The sequence below is a fragment of the Prinia subflava genome, chromosome Z (assembly GCF_021018805.1).
Source record: "Prinia subflava isolate CZ2003 ecotype Zambia chromosome Z, Cam_Psub_1.2, whole genome shotgun sequence".
In the NCBI taxonomy this organism is placed as follows: Eukaryota; Metazoa; Chordata; class Aves; order Passeriformes; family Cisticolidae; genus Prinia; species Prinia subflava.
The window spans coordinates 66,283,370-66,305,721 of NC_086283.1; the positions used below are offsets into that span (position 1 = coordinate 66,283,370).

The window sequence follows — 22,352 nt, forward strand, 5'->3', positions numbered from 1 at the left end:
CAAAGACCAAAAGATTTTTACAAACCCAAAATCCCATTTTTCATTGAAAACAGCAGAAGGGTCATTCTTTTGAAATAAAGAAAGCAACAACCAACACATTAGCACAGAACAGAAGTAAAAAGTGTATAAGATTTGTAGTCCACCTCTGTCTTGTCAGCCAAATGCTGCTGTTGCTGGCACAGCTTACCCCTGAGATGACAAGAGGTTGAGAGGATCCAGGTAGAATAACAAAGCCCTCTCTTTTCTCACCTCCAGGGAGCTCTAACTGCCTTAGTCTTCTTAAAAGAATATTTACATCTAAGTCAAGAGCAAAACAGCTACTCTCTGTGATGTGTAACATGATCAGAGTTTTCTTGGGCATTGCCTCTGATTTTTGGTATTGAGAGGGCCTGTGGGTGGGGGTGTTTTTTCCCCAGCAGTAGAAAAAGATCAAGCACTTAGCTCTCATACAGAAAAGCTACAAATGCTATTTGTTTTTATTTGGAATTCCTTTCATAAGATATGAAGATATATTGGCATTTTAATTTCTACTTTCGTTGCATGCTGATGCAGGCAAATAATTAATCAAAATATTCTATTTTCTGGAATGATAGAATCATAGAATGATTTGGGTTGGAACAGACCTCAAAGAACATCTAGGTTCTGTTGTGGACAGGGAGACTTCACTACACACTTTCTCAGATCTCCAACCAACACGGCCTTGAGCACTTCCAGAGATGGGGGGCATCTGCAGCTTCTCTGGTCTACCTGTTCCAGTGCCTCATCACTCTCATAATAAAGAATTTCTTCCTAGTATCTAACCTAAACTACTGTCAGTTTGAAACAATTCCCCTTTTTCCTGTCACTACATGTTCTTGTAAAAAAGTCTCTGTCCATCCTTCTTGTCAGCTCCCTTCAGGTACTGGAAGGCTGGTTTGGTAAAAAATAAAAAAAAATAATAATAAAAAAAAAAAGGAAGATAGGAATTATGATCCTAAAGAAGCAGTGTCGCCTTCTCTTTACAAAGAGGAATTATTTCCAAGGCAGCTAAAATGTCATTCAAGGGTGAAAAAAAATGTAATGAAGAACAGTTTTGGCAGAAAGATTTGAATTCTTGCTTTAAACTTCTCAAATGAGACATCAGTACACAGAAACCCCAACTGTGAACAAAATTAATGCTTTGTAGCTATGCAAATTTTTAACATGCATAGGAGGATTTTAATATGATGGAATAGTTTCTCTGCATTGTAATACTGCCAGTGACTGTTGGATCAAAGACAATGAAAAAATTTGATGATGTGTATCACATTGTGATAAGCATCTATTAATTAGCACACACTTTTGCATGCCAATGTATTCAAAGACTAAGCAGCTTGCAAGAGAGAACAATGGGTCTGGAACAATGGTATGTGTTCAGGATTTGGTTTTGAATTACTGAATAAATGGTGGCCTAGAGCATTAATCTGCATTAGAAACTTTCATAACAATTCTCACGTATGCAATACCCTAGCAAACTGGCTTTACAGGTCAAGTATGTCTGGTGGATTGCAAGAAACATTAACGTTTTCTTCCACATTTGTATAGAACAACTTACCTGAGGGAGAGAGTGCATAGCATATGTCTGTTTCTTTTCCCCTTATGTACTTACGGTCAGGAGACCTTTTATAGGGAAAATTCTGCTGGGTGGCAAGAATGAACTGACATCTAGAAATGTAACCCATGAGGGCCCCAAAGAGATGTACTTTTCTCTCTATTTCTCACTTGCTTCACTTGGGGGCTTTGCCTCACTTCAGAAGAATGCAGTGGTCTTGATACCAAAGACTGGTGAAGTAAAACTCTTTAGCATCAATGTAACATTAAGAAGCAGACATTCTCTATTCATCCAGATGCACAAGGGGATATATGCTCTGAAATTCTGTACATACTAAGTACAGAAAAGGCTCCTGTTTATACACTATATTTCACACATGTTTTCAATTGCTTTCCTGGAATGAACATGTGTATGATAATAATTTCTTCAAAACCATTAAAATGTGTTCACTCCCCTTTGTGCACATGTTCTTCTGTCCTGGGGATCTCTTTGGTGGTCCCTGGTGGCTGGTGACCCCAAAGCCATACCTGACAGCCTGATGAAGTACTTCTTTCAAAGTTAGGAGAAAAGTTGGCATAGGTGGGCTGATTACTCTCTATTTTTCTTCTTCTTGGCTAACGTTTAACTGATCCTACAGAATAAGCATTGTGTGGTTCCATGGGCCAGTGGTTTTTGAAGAATAAGCATTGTGTTAAACCACCAAGTGTGCAAACAGCTCTTCATCTGGTAACAGTCCTAGAGGACTCCTGGAGACGGATGTGCCTCTGGAGCATGAAAACCTGCAGTGAAAACAAACTAGAGCCGCACAAGAACAAACTGAAATCGATTTTGACATGTCGCATGGTAAACAAACTATTTCTATGCTTTTATTCACTCATAGATGTGTATGCTTTTTACATACAAGACTTTTCACAGTCCTAGATGAGGAAGATATGTAGCAAGATTTCTGCAGACAGGTTGCTCTTTGGGTAGTTGCAGTATCTAGTGAGCTGGAGATATAAAGGGGCAGTTGTCTTGATTTAGTGGTCTGTTCATTTTTGGTAATTAAGACAATTTGAGGTGCATATAAGATCATGGTCCACAAAGGTTTTTTTAATGTGATCTATCCTCTGACATAAATTACTTCACACTCTCCTGGCCTCTCCATGCCGAAGGCTGATTTCAGATATCTCAACTTAGTTTCCTTTAATTTTTAATGCTTCTCTGAAGATGTGAGATTTTAGATTCAGCAGTAACTAGAGAAACTTTGTTAGTGATTATTGCTATGGAAGTCAGCGAGAATGACAGGCGGCCTGAAATTTGAAAGAAGTTTTTTGGTAGTGAGTAGTGTCATTTCCTCAGCCAAACTATGGATCATTCCTCCAAATATTATTGTTTGCAACAAGGTTAAGCAATTTCCAATGGAGGTGCAGGAAAAAAAGTGTTAACAAAGATAATTTTGTGAAAATAGCAGGCAGGGAGGGAACTTTTAGTGGGTTTTAATCAGAGAGATTACCTATACCATATTTAAAGTATTTTCAACTTAAAGCTTTTCTGCAGGAATAGAGAAGAAATGGTGAACACAGAGCTTTGTTTACTTAGGGTATCAGTCCACCATCAGAACTAATTATACTTGAAATAAGTAAAACCATTTGTTACAGTAAATTAGAAGCATGAAAGAGAAAGAAAGCTATTGTTCTGAGAAATTGATGATTTTGGCTCAAGGGGTCACTGCCACCAGCAGACAAAAGCTGGCACATGCTGCATTGTGCTGCACTGCACGTTGTGCTCCAACAAGCATGCGAACACAATGTTGTTCACTTTGCATCATATGCCATTGGTACAACACCACAGTCCTGAAATGTTACAGAGAACTATCTGTCCTTGTGTGCCCGTAAATGGAACTTAAAGTTATGTCACTTGTGTCATTAAATGGAACTTTCAGTTAAGTCACCCCCACGGAGCAGCTGATAAAAAACACCAAGGCAGGAACAATACTGGATTTTTTTTTTTTTAGTAAATCTTAATTAAAAGTGAAACAACTGTGAGTTTGGAAAAGGAGTCTTCCCTCCAGTAATGTGTCGGGGAGAAAAACACAAGGTAGGTCAGGAGATATAGGGTTTTTTTTTTAAAAATCTTTGCTGTGCTGGAGAGGCAAGTGAGAGAAAGCAGTACTGACTATGATAAGAATAACATGCATCATGTAGATTAGGTCCCAGCAGAAAATTAATGACCTAAACTTATAAGCAACTCTACACATTGGGCCAAGAATATGTCATGAACTTTTGGAAAACCAGTTCAGCACAGGAGAAAAATACTTAGCTCTCCTAGACACAGCAACAAAGAATACAGCTAGAAGGGACCTCTTAAGATTATCTAGTTCATTCCCAGCCTCAGGAACTCTTCCAGAAATTTTCCTGGCAAAAGGGTTTTTTTTCTAGAAGATTCCATATTCTTTCTTGCATGATACATTCTCTCTGATAACCATCCATACCATCATAGACATCTTACCTATATGCAATTCAGGATTATTACTCTTGTCCTACATCCAGGAGACATAGGGAAATACTTAATTAATTCTCTCATTGAAAAGTAGTGTCTTGACTAAATAAATACCTTGCCACTCCTGATTGCCCCAACACTTTGAAATTTTGTTACCAGTTGTTGTTGCTCTCCTCTGAAAGCTTTCCCTTAATGTAATAGTTCCTAAACTGCGGTGCTAAAGCAGAGTATTTCCATTAGTAAGGCTTTCACTTGTGTTGGTCCTTAGTCAGTTTAAGTGCTGATTGTCCTGCTAATAACCCAGATGATGCCATGTTGGAAAAGAATGGGTTGTTAAAGCCTCTTTGATTTGTGAGTCATCCTATCTCCAGCTTCTTTCCTGCAAAGCTGTTTCACAGATGTTCTTCCAGCTGAAGTTGCTCAGTTCATCATTCCCACAGAAACATAGCCTTGTGCACAGATTATCTCCTCGACTTGTCAAGATAATTTTACGTGACTTCTTTCTGCCAAAGTGAGTGCAATCTTTTCCACTTCACACACACACAAATGTATTAAGTGCACAGTCTACTCAAGGGTTCAGAATCATTAATTTAAAAACTCATTTGATAAATTTTTACAGTTTAATGGTGAAGCAATAAGGAGAGCTCTGACTATTATTTTTTAATCAATTCTGTATTTGGTTCATGGTAGTTTCCACCTGAACTGTATTTTTTGCAGAAATTAGAGAAAGGTTATGAGAGACAGACTAAATGCTCCCTAAATTAAGAGATATTGTATCTACCCTCTTTTATCTATCTACAAAGCTTTCAAAGACTTTTTTTTGCCCTTGAGGAGATTGTCTTAGAGGGCAATGTATTTTCCCTCTACTTGTAGCTTTTAGGTTAGAGAAACTGGTGTCAGGAATGCCAGAAGGGAATTGCCTAAGAGAATTGAGTATATGATATCTTGAGGTCTATTTCATCCCAATTTTCTGTGATAGAAAGACATTGCTGGCTAGGTTGTTCTTTGGCACTCTGCTAGCTTTATATAAGTCTGATGAATATAACCTCCAGGGACTTATCACATAAAGCCAATTATGTGTACTCCAAGAAAGAGCTGGAACAAAGATAGACTGGGTTGTTAGGGAAAAATATATTTTGGAAAGTGGAGATGTTATTCAGGTATACATCATTCTTAATTAAGGATTGGGCGCACAGTAAAATCTTAGTGGAGTCTCTGCTTATGTATCTTCTTGGCAGTTGTATATTTTGTGCTTCACCAACAAAAATATCTTGTCAGTTTTCACTGGACTCCTCTCCGCTCTGCTGTCATTTCCTACTTGCAAAATCACCAAGTTTCAAGCACTGTGACTGAGAAGTTTTGAAACCCATGCAGTTTGAACCAGAGTCCTTGGAGTAGCAGGGGCCATTGGCACATCCGAGTCTCAGACCCAAGCTTGTGTCCACCTGTCTCTTTGCAGAGCAGTGTTGTGACATAACTCTGCACTACCATTTCAGAAGGAATAATAGATGGAAAGGGAGAATTGTGAACCATACTTTAAAGAGAAATGCTTCAAGATGCATTGAAAAAAGACATAGTAACTGCTTTTCTTTGTGACTGTCAGGGTAAGGAGTATAGAGGGCATTAAAATGTTTTGGTTTCCATTTTAACTGCATATGATTACTTTTGGCTAATTTCAGAGTGGCTTTCAGCTCCAATAATGGGTTGTAGCCACCTAGTTTTGTTGTCATTACTATCCTGGCAGTGCAAGAGCTTAATACTAATTAATGAACACAGTTTAGAACCTGGACTTTTGTCTTTAATAAAAATAATTTTTCGATCTAATAGTAGTTATATAGCAATGCATTTTTTGTTTTAATCCAGCTCTTGCATTGTGCAGGTAATGAAGTTTGACACCTTGTTTCCATGTTTTCCATTGCATAAACACATTAAGCAAGTGCACATAGAAACTACATGACGGTTATTTTAAAACTCCCAGGAGGCTTAGACAGAAAGACTGGATTGCACAGAAGACAGGCAGAGAAAGAAACTATAGTGCAGTGTACATCACTTCTGAAAGCTGAGTGTTTTCTAAACCAGGTACTTCTCAACCCTGGTTTCTTCTTTTGGTAAGAAATATAGTATGTCTGTTTCTTCTGGGGTGAAAACAGCAATTCTTATGCCTCAGTAAATGTGAATTGTAGAATGTGTTATTTCCTGCTGTAACTAACAAATTACATAGTAAGGCATTTTGCTTTGACTTAGTGGGTGTTCTGGCACTATCTTAAGAACCTGGTTTTTTTTTCTTTTGTTTTCAATGTTTCTTCATGGTCCAAATGGTCTGTTAAGTTTTTCTAACTACCTCATTGACTAATCTTATGAGAAAGGCTATCTGTTATAATAAAATACGTGGAGATTTGATTTGTAAAACAATTTTTAAGCTCTCACCCTTTCTTCTGTACATGCAAACATATGTACTAAAAATATTTGGGCTGCAGATGTGAGCATTTGAATACTTGAGATTATCAGCACAAGAACTGGCAAATAAGTAAACTCACTGTGGATAACTTTATACTGATTTTTTATAAAAAGTTGCATATTTCTGCCCTTTTCTCCTTTTTTTTTCCTTCTCAAACAAAAGAGTCAACAAACTCACTCTTCCCAAATGTAGAAATGTGTTAAATTCTTTTTGTAACTAGAAGAAAATGTTTGCTTATTATGTAAGGGATAATGTGATCTTATTATTAATTTTTCAATAAATATATTAGTCTTTTCACCACTCTTTTGCAGACAGTAATTTACTCAGGAGCCACGTAGGCTTGTTTGACTGCTGGGAAGATATAAGGCAGTTTACCCCAAAAGTGAGTAATGCCTTTCTTGCTACTAGTGAGAGACGTAGGCTGCTATGCTTCTAGTTAGACTGCTACCACAAGGAATGTAACTTGCAAGAGCAGCATAACACATTAAAATATAAAGGGTTATACTCAGACCTATAAAAATATTTAGGCTTATACCCAAACCTGAGTCTATTCTCATGTATGTCCTTAATCGATTCATAATATAATATAAAATGCTTACATCCAGCTAACTGAAATTCTTGCTCACTGAAATATTTTCACTGTGTTCCAGACTTGTGCTAGAGACCCAGACTTTTTTCCAAGCATTTGCTCAGGGTATTAGAGAATGTCACACATATTTTTTTTCCCTGTGTCAAGTTTGTGAAAATTAGGATCTGCTGTGAGTTATCACCTCTGGAAAGACTGCACTATCTGCACAAAACTACACCTGCAACTATGGACAAAATGTCCCAGGGCTTCACTTGGTTTCTAAAATATTTGTCAGCTACTGCAAAGTTCTTAAAACTGAATAACCACCGTCAGGAATCTTGTGTGAAATGAAAACATGTTTCTGTCATTTAACTTGTATAAAGTAGGCAATTTCATAGGAGATGCAGAAATGTTTGAGACTAAATTCAACATAGTAGACTCTTTATCTTAGAGTTTTGTGAATTTGAAATCAATCCAGAACTACATCAGATCCATTCTAGAAAATAGTGCAAGTCTAAAGATATCAGACCGAGCTTCATGTGTTAATCCCTCTCAAGCCTAGTGCCAATGGAATTATCTTGTTAAAAAGGAGTGGGAGAGTAAGAATGGGGGGATGGGGGGTCGGGGGAGGGAGGGGTGTAGTGTTGACATAAATATTCAGTCTGGATCAATATTAAATGAAAACTCCAAGCCACTTCTGTAATCACAAGGTGAGAGATGTAACTATTCCTCCAGAATCTTGCAGTACCAAATAGTGGATTGTCCTGTCTGGATGGGGGTTGATGTATAATAGCTGTGTTTTGGGAGGCTTCTTTGTTTTTATTTTGTTTGTTTGTTTGCTTTGGTTTTGTTTTTCTTCCTTCCTTCTTTCAAACAAGAAATAAATATATTACCTATTATACTTTTTCAAGTGCACCTACTTGAAAAAAATCTCAAAATATCATTAAAGGGCAGTACATGTATAATAATTTAAATTGTCCTCCTAGGATGGGTACCATACAGTCACATAATAAGGTTCTTGATCATGTTCACAGTTCCATTCCAGGCTAAATATATATTTATTTATTAACAGATAATGTGAAGACTTTCTTAGCTTCCTGCATGTGTACTTGCATGTAATGCTTTATATGCCTGAATAGAAGGCTAACAATTGTAGAGTAATAAATAATGAAATCCAAGACCTGTAATATAATGTAATATAAATGCAGAAGCAGCAGACATCTGAGAAAACAGAATGCAATGGCTAAAAAAATGAAGTCTTTAATTGTAAAATTGCACCCAGCAACTCAGGGAACATGTGAAAGCTTTGTATGAGTCAGTCTGCTTGCAGAAGGGAGGTTGCCAAGTAAGGAAGTTCTGCATTTTGTTTTTAATCAGAAACAGTCTGATTATGTTGAAATGATGGTGGTTGAATCTTGTTTTTATCTGTTTATACAAATATTTGTTCTTTATACTATATTATCTAATTAAATCCCAAACTGTTTTAGGTTTTACTTTCAGTTTAGAAGAATTAACTGAGGGACAAAAATGCTTAATTTTTATCACTTTGTAATGGTTTAGGTGAATGGTTGAACACAATTATAATTCATACCTTTAAATATTTATCTATCTTGGGCTCTACGACTTGGATGATACTCAGTTTACTCTGTTTATATTTGACTTTATTTTAGGAGCAAATATCTCGGGTCGAATCCAGCTTTATTCATGAAAGGTACTGAACTCTATCATTTAAATCAATGAATCTACAAACACTGATTTTAATAAGATGTAATGAATCATAATTTCAAGTGTTCAGCCCATCTCAAGGTTTAGCTCATAATGTGATTAATTATATAGGCATGACAGGTTTTGAACCATAACATCCTTGCTAGCATAGCAAAATATACACAAATGGTAATGAAAAAAAAATCCCAGGATCTTTTCAGGCTGAAAAGTGTCTTCCTGATCTTCAACCAGTTTGTTGTTCTAGTGATCTTACTGTAGATGAAGAAGAGGGAGTGGACTGCTCACATACTAGTGTAGCCAAGCTCCGCTTTCCCATGTGTGAATACTGTATGTTACACTAGGGATAAACCGCCCAGGTCTTGAGACAAGAACAATGTAGCTGCACTGTTTCTGCAGTTTACAGACTGTAAACAGTGATGTTACAGGAAGGTGAGATGGGACTGGCTCACAGGCAGAAAAATGTCTGGCTGTGTTAATGTAGCTAAAGGAAACATGGAAATTACAACATCCTTGCAGATGATGTAAAAACATTTTATTTTCATGAATTGAAGGGCAACATAGCTGAGAAGAAAGTTGTATTTCTTTGTGGAATACCAGGTGAGGGTCAGTGGTTAGGGCACACCCAGCACCCAGCTTGTGTTCAGGCTGTGTGCTGAGGCAAGAGTTTCTCTAAGAGACTTGCCACAGAGAGGAGTGCTGAAATATCACTGGATAAAGAAGCATAAATTCACCTCATCAGTGTCTGTCCCAAAGTCTACCAAATTTCTCTAGATGAATTACCTGAATGTTGTGCAATTGTCTTCTATAACAACCATTTCCATACATTTCTAGCCTTTGCTACACAGCTCTCTATTAACCAGTACCACAACTTGTTTCTTACAAAGCACCACACAAATAAATTATTCAGATGAATTTTTAGATATGTCTCTCTGTTCATAAAGTTTCATTAAGTAAACACTTTATTTGACTTTCACATATTTGTAGTTATTGATATCTGCCTGTAGCAATGGCACATGTGTGACTAAACATCAGAAGACACCAAACCTTTATAGATAAGAAAACAAGAAACATACTTTATCAATTTGGTGATGATAATAAGGTTCAATTATTTTACCAAAATGAAAAAGTAATTTCTAGAGCAGATAATATAGTTTATACATATAGTCAATTTCAATAATTGCTAACACATGCATTCAAATTAGTATTACTTACTGAAAATTTAAAATGCATTTGCTGTAATTGTCTATTAAAAAAGGGAAAAAATCCAATACCAACAGGCTCAACTTTCCTCTCCAAATTCTAAATTTATGCAGTGAATTTTGTTTTGTTTACAAATTGTGTCCTAATTGTCATGACTGGAAGACAATGCTTGATTGAGACAGAAGCTTTGGAGAGCAGTGAGACTCTGGGCATTTAGCACTAGCAGGTAAGACAGCCTTGGGCTTGTGTTTTTCTGCCACTCATCTTGAGACCATAAGTACAAGAAACAAGACCATGGGACATTCCTGAACTGACTGGATAAAAAATTTGTTCTTCCTAGGTCAAAGTAATGTGGTCTCAACAATTTCACCTATTCAATTTGTATCTATCACATTAACAGATACACAACACTAGTGAGAAAAAAAAAAGGCTGAATATACTCAACTAGGTATAAATAATTAAAATTCAACCCAGGGAATACTACATGAATAAAGACAGAATCATTTTTTTGCTGTTAGCCATCTCGCCTGAGTCCAATAAACACATTTTACAAAACCCTAAAGCTTTTCTTAATGAATTACAGACAAGAAACCTCAAATGAACCATGGATATTTTGTGTTTTCTTTCTTTTAAGGGACCAATCACAAGGGAAATGTAGGCAGACTCTGAATCACTAGAACAATGTGGGCATGCCAAAGAGTGGTAACACAAGGGAACTCAAGATTGCAGCTGTGCTTTGCTGTTGTGTTGATACACAGGATACATAGGCACACAAGATGAGAGAGATTTTTATATCCCCTCTTCTCCTTATCCACCTGAAAGCAATAATGACAGTATGATAAGGATTTACAAACATTCACTCTCATCTGGAAGGCCTTCTGGGATCTGTTTAATTCTAATCTACAGAACAGAATCCACAACTACTTTAGCTTCTTTCTCTAATAGTTTCCTGAACTAGAAAACACTGTTGTACATTCACTGTACAATTAACACATAATCTCACTTTGACACAGAAATTAGATGTTACCACATCAGCCTCTTTGAGGCAGTGATCTGATAGGCTTTTGTACAGCACACATTGTACAAAATCTAGGGGACTGCACTTTTTGTGAAATGTAATAACCACAGGCATTGCTGTCTTCCAAGCACAGCTGGAAAAGGTAATGGAGGTGATGCTCTGGACTGGTATAGGACAAATATCAGAGCCTTGGACAGCAGGAATCCCTGTCCCACTGAATACTGAATAGGCTGAATAGTCATGCTTCTTAGCTGTTCCTTTTTCAAAGACTTTATTCAATGCTTTGGCAGGAGAGAGATGCAGACATTAAAGTATTATTCTGGGAGGGTTTCCAAAAGGTAGGAGATGAATTTCTAATTCCTAGAGTATGATGCATGTGGGAAGACACCGTTTCTGTTTCTGGCTGTCTTCTATACTGACATGTTCAGGAGTGGCTTAGGGTTCTTAATGGGAAAGAAACATTTTCCTCTGCTTAGTAACCTGGAGAACAGGACACATGCATTGTATATTTTTACAATATGTTTATTATATATTTATTATATATTATATGTTTATTATATATTATATGTTTATTATATATTTTACAATGTGTTTACCTATTAGCTAGCTCTTACAGTTCCTCTTTGGGAAACAGTATCTGCACAGGAAGCCTGACTGCTATAAGGCAAATTCACCTACCTCAAAGCAAAATTTTTGCAATGCTCAAAACTGTGACACCAGAGTGGCTTCATGGCATCTCATGCTAAATAGGACAGAGAGAGTAGAGCAGCTGATACCACTCTACACAGAGGTTTGATTAAATCTCTGTTGAAATTAATATCTTTTTACTTACTCTTATAGGCATTTGAGCCTACTGAATATTTGATTTTCAGGTAAGGAGTTTGTCTTACACACTTCAGAAAACAAAATACTAAAAAGAAGGCATAAACATAGTTCTGATAGGGATTTTATAGAGGGGCTGGTACTTCCCCTGGCATCAGCAGCCGTTACACTGAACAGGTAAAAGCTCAAGACCTTCACAGACCTGCAATGACTTTGGAAGCACTGATTTTGGTGTTTTATAATATTTTCAAGGTGTGATACTTGAGACTGGATTTTCAGCAACTTCTGAAGACCAAGACACTGTTTAAAGTGTCAAGAATTGATATATCTGTCAATAATTAATAGAGCCAACTTTTAAACTCATTTTTGAAAGAAATAAATTAATTCTTTCAGGAGAGATAGAAAAATTAGGTGTTTAGCAATGCATTTATGAGAAAGCACACTGATCAATTAAGCAAATGAAAATAAGGTATGCATATAGATATGATGGGATAACCCCACCAGCACCATACTATGTTATCCAGATCCCAAATAAATTTATGAAGAAGAGAGCTAGAAGAATTATTCAGTTCTTTGGTGCCTCAGTATTTTTCAACCACTTTCCCCTAAGTTAAAATCAAATCCTTTGTAACTCATCTACAAAGTACAAATATTGTGGGAAGCAATTTTGAAGTAGAAAGACACTTTTTTCACAATACTCTGTGCTGCAAAAGCTGTACCTAAATCTAAAATAGATTTTTTCTCTCTCTCATTGGCTTAGCCATGTGAGGAAGTACAAAAACCAAACCAAGTACAAAACAATGTCCTATATATTTATAGATTGGCTATATATAGTCCAGCTGCAAATGCTGAAGTTCAGTTTCTACAGTTCTTTACTTTTCTTACATTTTGAAGGCTGAGATAAGCAACATTATTTTTATTTAGACTGATAATGCTACTCCTCTTAGATGACAGACATAGAATTCAAAGGAGAAAATAATATACAAAGAAGATTTGACTTCTTCCATTAACTGAATATCTTCTCTACAGAGGTGCTTCTCTTTTTGTAAGATCAGCATTTCTCAACACTGTTCTTTCTCTTTCACTAATCCTTCTGTATCTTTCCCCTTCATATAACTGAAATCAATATTGTCAGATAAACTGTTTCCTAAATTCTCTTCAATGAAGAGGAGGGATAGAGTGCAATCGAAGAGTAATTAAATCCTAAAATTTGGATTTTTTTTCTCCCCATGACAAACAAGTGTTAGGCATAAGATTCCTTTTGGAAAGGTGAAGAGAAATGTTGCATAAAAATTATTGACCTGTCAGTGAAAAAGTGATTCAAGGACCCTGTCCCTCTGACCTCCATTGCCTTGGATTTTTAAAATTAAATCAGTATGCAATTGCATATAGTTAGGTATAAAACTCAAGCTATTATTATAGCTTGAGTAAAGCTATGTAAAGAGGAGTGAAACTTCTCTGTGTCTCACCCTTGATGAAACTACCACTTTTGATAAAAACCTTTATATATTTCATTTTAAAATAAAATTGCTCCATTATTCAATTAATTCAGTCATGTAAAATGTCTTCCTCTAAAATACAAGCAAAAAAAGTATTTATTTACCTGGATGTTTTGCTGGAGGAGTGTCTCTGTTTGTCCACTGACTAGTGAACTACTCACCTTAGCAGGGGTATTCCTGCATACCCTCATTCCTACTCATACCCTCAAAGCAGAAAAAAGAAAAATATGCTGTATTTTACTGATTTTTTTTTTTTTTAAATATTCAGCTGACATTTTCCTTTGTTTTATTTATTTACAGTAGGGCCTCGATGTAACAACAGTAAGATTGTCAGGGCTGCTATGCATCTTCTTAGTACTTAGAGATAAAGTCTGTAAGTGTTTATACAGAGAAAAAACCTCAGCTGTTGAAATCAATAACTTTGAAATGCTTTGATGAAATTACCTGGTATTTTGCTTCACTAAAGGGTAAAGTAGATTTTAGTTTTGTGCTCTTGCCACATGAAAGTCTATTTTAACATTTAAAAAAGATTTATGATTGGGTAAAAATGCTAATGATTATTTAGTGAAAAGATAACTTTATTTCAGAGTCCTCCCTCTACAGATTTTGAAAAGCCAAATGTAATAAATGGTTGTCCCTTATTAACACCATTGTGTTGACTTCATCAAGGAAATTAATTGAATTTTTAGATTGCACATCTGCTAAAGGGGAAGATAAAAAGGTTTGAATATTTCCCTAAGATGTACTAACCCAAGTATGTACTATCTTTTAATATAGTTCTTAATCATGTTTGCTGTTCTAACATCAGTGAGACTACTGGTCTGTAGTCTCACTTATCTTCCCAGCACCCTTCACATTGTATCAGCCACTTGCCAGCTGTTTGGTGTTGATGTAGTCTTTAGCAAGAGGTTATATATTCTGCAGTTAGCAATTCAGCTACTTCATATTGGAATGCATTTATAAATACTGGCTGATACTTTCACCTTTATTTTTTTTACTATATCCTCTTTTACTGCAAAAACAATATAGAGTAGATATTCAAACTGTCCATCTTTTTCTTGTTTATGGGGTACTTGATGAAAGATGTAAGATCAATACTCAAGGCTTTGAGGTCTTTATCATATCTATTACTTGATTATGTAGATGTTTTCCCTTCTAGTAGCCAAATTCTCATGTCATTTGTTTTTGGGAATGCCGAGGACTAAAATCCTTACATGTAACCATCACCTAAGCACTCAGCTCATGTCTGTATCTGCCTGATTTTTCTCATCATCATGGCCAACTCCATTTTTGCAACTTGCTATATAATTTCTCTCCTTCCCCCACCACTCTCTTCAAACCAGAGGTGTTGCTAACTATATCCACAAATTCACTTCTTTGATAATCTTAGGAGACAGACGTGTCCCCTAGCATGTGAGAGAGCATGCTATAGATCTCTTCTGTGTGATAAAATTTTAAATCCCGCTGAGCAGGATCCCTCATTGCCAGAATATAGGGTAAGGTTTTTTCAATTACTATTACTGTTGAACAGAATAATTAAATAGCCAGAGCAAAGCTCTTCAGACTAATGGCTGAGGAGGTCATTTGGGACTTGGAAACCTGGATTCCAATCCCTGTACTAATGAGTGTTTAAAGTTCATTCCACTATTTCAGAAACCCTTTTAGATTAGTGGCTAAAGCATAGAGCTAGGAGATGCACATTAAAACTCATCAAGTAGAAGGAGATATTGACCCTACTTGTTCTGCAACTTGGGCATGTGCTGAGCAGGTGAAATGTTTCACGAGCACTCCTGCATCCTGTTTGTTCTTTCTTCATCTCCTCTCCACTTTTGCAGGGAGCGGTGATGAAATCTGTGCCCCAGGAAACCGTTTGGATGTGGGATCTATCTTCCGTACTGTGTGGTAGTATCTGACTTCCTTGAAGTGCCATCATCCCTCACAGAGCAGTTGCCTGCTGGCTAGCTTATGTTCAGGTGTTGCATCTCTATTTTACAGTTAGGTGATTAACTCTTCAGGCATATTAGATAAAATTTCAAGTTGTAATCAGCAGGTAAAGGGTTTCTATTATATTAGTAGCTAGATACCCAAGAACGGTTAAAGTGCTGAGATGCAGCATCTACAACTACTGCTGATGTGGTGTACAGTTTTGAACCTCTAATTTGGGTCACAGAGGTCAAGTGATACTCTGTGGAGCAAGGTCTGTATTCATGAGTGAAGATTTTCACTGGTTAACAATTTTATGTACATATAATTTATGTCCTAGGATAATAGAGTTCATAATTTAATGAAATTATTGTCAAGATATACTCAGGTGAGAGACAGTGATTAAGAAATCCATCTACTAGGAAATTTTCTAGAAGCAGAAACTTACAATATTGAGCAGTTATTGATAAGAGGCAAAGCCTGAAATGAGAAAGGTGATCTAGGATACATAATACTTGCCTACCTGAAATGAGCACCTTTTCAAATTAAATTCTGAAATTAAGAAAATACAGTTACAAAGATAACAAAGATTGCAAACTAATCCTAATTTGGATTCTCTTCTAATAGTTCCTTCTTTTGCCAGTGGTCTTGTGTGCTTCACTGATCTTTTATGGTTTCTCAAGTATCTGGATTAGTATTAAATCTTTTTCCCAGTTTGGACATACATTAGTCTCCTTTGGCTCACTGAAAAGAACTAAGATGATATGGGCAATTAGTGGCTAAAAAATCATTCCTTAAGCACTTCACTCTTGAGATATTCCAGATGTGCAGAGATTCAGAGAAAATTAAGACAATGCAAAAGGATTTTTTATCAAGTTATAAAAGTGCTGATATTCTCCTTTTCAAACAAGAATAATTTTACTTATATTATTGTAAAGTGTTGATCTTTGCCTCCATGATCATCTGGAAATACTATTGCAATAAATATTATTCCTACATGCAGGAGCTGTGGGGAAAAAATGCAAACGGTTAATTCATGTTTATTTATGAACTGCTTATTTAGAGTTAAATGCCTATTGTTGTTTTTTATCTTGTGATCTCATGCCTTCATATTCTGAGATTCATCAGTGATCTCATTCTTTCAAATTCTTTCAGTTTGTTGGAATGAGCAGGATTCTCTTTTGTAAAATAAATTTAGAGGGATAATTTTAGCATAAGAAATTTCTAGAATTACACAAAATTGTTATCAGGTAATTCTGTTCCTGGAGACTCCTAGAAAGCAACACTATACAAACCAAAACTGAGGATTTGCTTCTTGTAAGTAGACATAGTCTTATGTTTTGAATCCCCTTGCCTGTTTTGTTCATGAACAAGTTCACACAAATATATTTATGCAATCTGTTTACACAGAAATACAAGAGTACCACAGCAGCTAGACAAACTCAGTAATATTGTGCAGTGATCACATTTCTCTTCAACTTTCTCTTCGAAAGTTCTTCTCATCTAGCATGGCTTTTTGTGTCCACTGTGATATTGTTACCGAGAAAGTACTCTCCAGTTTTCCAGGGCATCTGATTTCATTATTAAATGCCTGCTTTCATATATTTTCTTTCTTCCTGAATTAGTCTAATTCCAGTAATCTACTTTTAATGTATCTTATTCATATTAATTTATAAAAATTCTTTACACCCAGAGGAAGTGTGCTGAAAGTGCATTTGCACTGTGACACTATTTTCTTCAGGCCTGGAATACTTTTCTTCTGTCTTCTATTGAAAAATAAAGTCTTGTACTAGAAATAAGAAAAAATACCAAATCTATTAGCAAAACAGTAACTCGTTTCATTTTCAGAATTCCTAAGCACCTGAAATAATTGTCAGTTAGGCAAAATATATCAGTCAAGAAGTTCCAAAAGATGCGTCACACCACCTCCAAGAGTTTGATATAACTTGCAGAGTTGAGTCATATTCTTCACAGGTATAACAGAACCAAATCTGTCCCCTTGACTACAGTGCTCTTTGACAAGTACTTTTAGAAAAACATGAGCATTCACAAGCCTTCAGAAAAGTAAACTGGGTTAATCTTTGCTCATGCCTTAACAGGATAGAGGATGTTAAGAGTGACCTCATCATTACTAATCCTGAGTTCTTTGCTTGGACTTTGGAGATAACCTTGGTTTCAACAAATGACAAAAAACTAGGAACCTTAGGAAAATACTGCTTTAATGTAGGAATAAAGGAAGAATTTTTAATGTTCTTTTACAATGTCACCTGAGGTAGGAATATTAGACACCACTGCGTGTAACTCCGTGAACAGCTACAGATAAAGATGTATATAAATATAATAGGATGAAGAATAACAAGAATAGCTTAATAACTTTGAAGACACTGCAGTAGTGTTCTGCTTTGAAATGCTGTCCTGGACATTCCTTCTCAAGAAGGGTGTTTCAGTTCTAAAGGTAGCTAAGAAGTGGATAATTTCCTTTGGTCATGGTATAGAAAAGACTTTTGAAAGAAAAACTATGTGGACTTCTCACTTAACTTTAAAAATAGGGGGGTGTGGTGGTTTGTTTTTTTTTTTTTAATAAAAGGGCCTAAAAATAAAATGCAGCAAGAACAAAAGGAATAGGGCTTGTCTTCTTTCTCTTATCAGAAAAGCTAGAAGCAAGTAAATGAAGTATTAGAAACAGGATTATCAAAAATTTATATAGGACTATTTTTATTTTTTCTATAATATGAACCTTTACAAATTACTATCCTGGTGAGTCTGATCTGTAAAGTCAGAGATATTAGAAGATGGATGGGGTATCAATTTAGATTTATAACTAGTGTTTCAAATAAGAGACCCTGGAAGAGGAATCCAGCATTTTATGCTGTAGCAATCACTGCCAAAACTGCTACAGGGCACATCTGAGACCAGACAGGTCTGCGCAGCCTGTCAGCCTGCTGCATACTGGAGATGCACTTGAAAGGGTCTCCTACCAGAAGCAAAGCTGCTTCGTTACTCCATATTGACTGATCCAACCACACCAATCACCAGGCTTCTGTCACCCACAGCATTTAAAGTCAGGCTTAACACATCCCCTAGCAAAGGGAATGGATTGTCCCCTTATCTACTGCCTAGTCCTGATCGCTATCCATATACCAAATCTCTGATTAGCTCCCATCAGGGATAGGATACTCTCCTAAACTTGGGGTCGGAGCACAGCCTTCTCCTCACAGATTACAAGGAGGGGCAGTCCTGGTGCTCACAGGCCTTATCTGCTTTCTGTAGCTGAGAGGAAGGACATGTCAGCCATCTCCAGCATCTGCTGAAGATCTATATCAAACTTGTAAAAACGACAAGACATTTTCACTAGTAGGACTATTCTTAAAAGAGCAAGTACTTTACACCAGCTAGCCAGTTTCCACTGCTCAGGAGTTAGGCTAAAATGGTGGGCTTTTTCTACATAGATAAAATGTGTTCCCAGAATTTAACACTGGCATTTAACTACTGATATTCTTGCATTTTAAGAAATTCAGATATTTTGACACTCAAATTGAGATAATTGGGTTTGTATACGTATTGTATTTCTGGCCAAAACATCACCTCTCCTTCTTTTGACCACACTTTTCAAACCCAGGGTCTGATATTTTTTTAAAAGTCTGCTGTCACATCTATTTAGGAATTGCAGCTTTTTTTATGCCTCATTACAATTCTTCCCTTACATAGTTCATCTCTATAGTTCCACTATTAGTTCACAGTGAATGCTGTCTTGTTTTCATTTCTAGCTCTGCTGCCATGAGTCACTTTCATACTACAGATCAGAGGCCAGTAAACAATACTGCTCTACTTGAATGGCTTTTACCTGCTTACAAAGAAATTGTTTATGAGCATACTAGGGGACATTTTCATGCAAGTTCACTCTTTGCATCATAATAAATTACACTCTTCCTTCCAGTGTATGACTGTGGAATCACTTCCAGTGGTTTAGCACCCAGCTTCCCAGCCTGCCTGCAGCCCTGTTTGTACAGAATTGCACATGTAGATACAAACATATTGGCAGAGTTTATGACTACCCAAAGCGTCCACCCTTCTGCAAATGTAAATCACTACAGTTCAGTAGAAAATGACACCTATAATTGTCTTTTTATTAATGCCTCCTGCATTTCACTTGCTGTAGATCTATCATCCTCACCTAGAATCTGCAATTACATTTGCCAATGTCTTCTAGGACAGCTTCCACAAGCAAACTTCGGAATATGTCTACAAAATACATTTGCAAAGAAAGTGTTTCTTTTGCAAAGAAACACTTCTGTAGAAAGACATGAGCAAATGTTAGTGGGCATACACAGCTGGGCAATACATACCTGTATACATGCCATACATATCTGTACAAATACTTGCCTTGTTTGTAGAAACACAAGCATTACACTCAAAATAGTTGAACTAGACTAGAAGGAGTAAAACTGAATATTCCACACAGTAATTAGGTAATTAAGGTTCACATCAAAATGGGTTTAGGAATTCTTTTTAATCCCTGATGAAACCAGAAACAGAAAGAAGTTTTGTGGTTGCAAGTAAAAGGACATAGATAAACACAATTTCATAGTAGGCATAATTATTGTCTCTCTTAGTTTGTAATCCTACTGCTAGACTAAGCAACCCAGGACCCTGCAAACTTCTGCATTTGTTTGGGACATCCAGCCCCACAGGGCAGCACAGAGTGGTCTGAGTGGAGATCCTCTCATTGCCACCCTTTTGGTATTTTCGTGCATTGGATAGATAGCTATTCATCAGCACAGGAGCAGAAAGGACAGTGTTCACCTGCTGCTGGTCTTAGCTGTCAGACCTCGAAGACCTGAATGCATTCTTCTATTTTTCCTGTTTAGCATTAAATTTAACAGCCTCATAAGGGGATATGCAAAACCTTTTGTTCTAATCCCCTCATACATGGAAGGGAACATGAAAAGGGCATGACATGGAAGCACTGCTTAACAGCTGTTTGTTGGAGAAAGCAGAGATGGGCTTTATTGATTTATTTTTTGTGAATGAACATAGACAAACTTTTTATAATGTGGGTTTTTTTTTTTTTCATTAATTCCACATTTTGCATTGTAAACAAAATCCGTGGATACTTGAGTCAAATATAAAGCATTTTTCCTTTTTCTGTTATGCAAAACATGCTCATGAAGCACAAATCATAAAAATTCTGGTGAAACTGAAAAAGAAGTTGCCAAAGCTGAAGTGGCTCTTCAGAGCAAGTAAAGAGTGCATACAGAGTCTTAAATTATTTTAAACTAGCAGCCATACAGCAGGTCCACCTCTTAGAAAAACTGTCCTCTCAGTTATGTAACATGTGCATGAGAAGGGCAGCAGGGTAAAAACTCATCCAAACTGACATATGTGTATTAGCTGAATGACAAATGAATTTTATGGCATTAGCTTGTAGTGAATCCTCCTTTTCCAACATACCTAACAAGAGAGAGGAAATGTTGAATTTAACATGCAAGAACAACAGTGACTACAGGTTGGCATGTTTTAAAGTATAAGCAATCTTTGAATGTCAGATTAAACTCCCAGAGACTGTGAGAAATTTCTAGCAAATACTATACAAGCCTCAAAATTTCAGGGCAATTCTTGAAGTAGCTTTAGGGTCTGGAGTTCAAAGTGTGTGCTTCCCTGAACATTGAAATGCTGATACACCACTGAAGCAGACGTAGAAGTCTGACCATGAGAAAGTCTCGAAATGGCCAGCTGGCTCCTGTGGCTATTCCAAAGGGGACAGCACTAGATGTTACTGCAGTTTGGTGAAATTATGCCCACTGTTTTTGGAGAGCTGCCTGTTAAAGGGCCTCTCTGCACCTCCTGGGGTGGGGGGGGTGGGGGAGGGGGATTTTGTTCCTGATCCTATTCAGATAAGAGTGATTGATTTTTATCCAGACAAGTGTCTTGCATACTTTCCCGCACAGTGACCCAATGAATCATCTCAAATTTTATGTGTAAACAATGGTAAGATGAGGAGATTAGTTGTTTCTTCCCTCATCTACAACACAGCTTGATTTTTAGGACTTGCTTTCTGAGATGGAGTTCATCCAGGCTGGCAGAAAAGAAAATAACTTTTTCTCCTGTACAGTGAAGAACACCCAGACACATACACTTCACATTTAAGAGGCAAACACAATGGCTGATGGTATTTAAAGGAAAATATAATGCTCCTACCCCATCTGGAGAGAATTCTGGCTAGAACCATTGGTTAAGAGTTGGGTTTGTGATCATGTCCCTGTCCTCTGTTCACACTTCTGACTATCTGAAGCTCTGCACACTGGGTTGCTAAACCCTGTAATGCACATCCCCAAACTCCAGAGTGGGGATCAAGGGCCTGGAAACAAGGTACATGGAGGTGCATGTAGATATTGCCTCTCCACCAGTCAGAGAACATGACTTGCTGAATACCGGAATTCCGTTCTTGAAAAGACTTTTCATTGCCAAGTAGTGTGTAACCCCTTGATGACTTGTTACTCTCAGCATTGTCACTTGCACTGCTCTTCCCTGAGACAGTACAGGAAGATCTCTTCCTACATGCCTTGATCATTCTGCAGTAATGATCAGAAAGGGGAAAATGGATTCCTACTAATAGGGGTTTCTATTCCAGAAGATAGGCTTCTGTGAGACAAAATCTAGTTTTGCTCAGATCAGCTTGAACACTGATAAGTTTTCAATGTTAGTAAAATTTTCTGAGAAACAACCTTCAGGTCGTACTTTGTAACAGTAACAGCAGAGATTTCATAATTAAAACAGGAAGACTTTTTCCACTTTGAACTTGGTTTTGATCTTCTGAAAAGATAAAGAATCTAAAATACTGGTCAGGGTTAAGAAACCACACTGTCCATACATTTTGCATGTTTGCATCAGACTGCTCTAATGTAGAATATATTTTGAATGTGTGAAGATGTACAGAATAATCATTTTTTAAAAAGGAGTTTTTATGTTGAGAAATTTTCTGTTTATCTGAACTTTTAAAAGCAGTCTACTGTGTTATACATATTTTAAATATCACTTTGCTAATACAAGAGTTACTAATCTCATACATTGGGTTTCAGAGATATCTT

General features: G+C 36.7%; 1 protein-coding gene across 3 annotated transcripts in view; it reads left to right on the plus strand.

Moving 5' to 3' along the window:
• The first annotated feature begins 6,015 nt into the window (after positions 1-6,015).
• The window catches only part of KCNN2 (potassium calcium-activated channel subfamily N member 2), a 93,589-nt gene continuing 77,252 nt past the window's right edge, over positions 6,016-22,352 (plus strand). For 2 of the 3 annotated variants that reach the window (XM_063423950.1, XM_063423949.1), the window contains exons 1-3: positions 6,016-6,159; positions 6,821-6,891; positions 8,748-8,788. Coding sequence is in view for 1 of the 3 variants with exons in the window: in XM_063423949.1 (XP_063280019.1) it covers positions 8,782-8,788 (7 nt within the window). In the remaining 2 variants the exon portion in view is untranslated. The remainder of the gene's footprint in view (positions 6,160-6,820; positions 6,892-8,747; positions 8,789-22,352) is intronic. The other variant, XM_063423951.1, reaches the window with a different exon arrangement.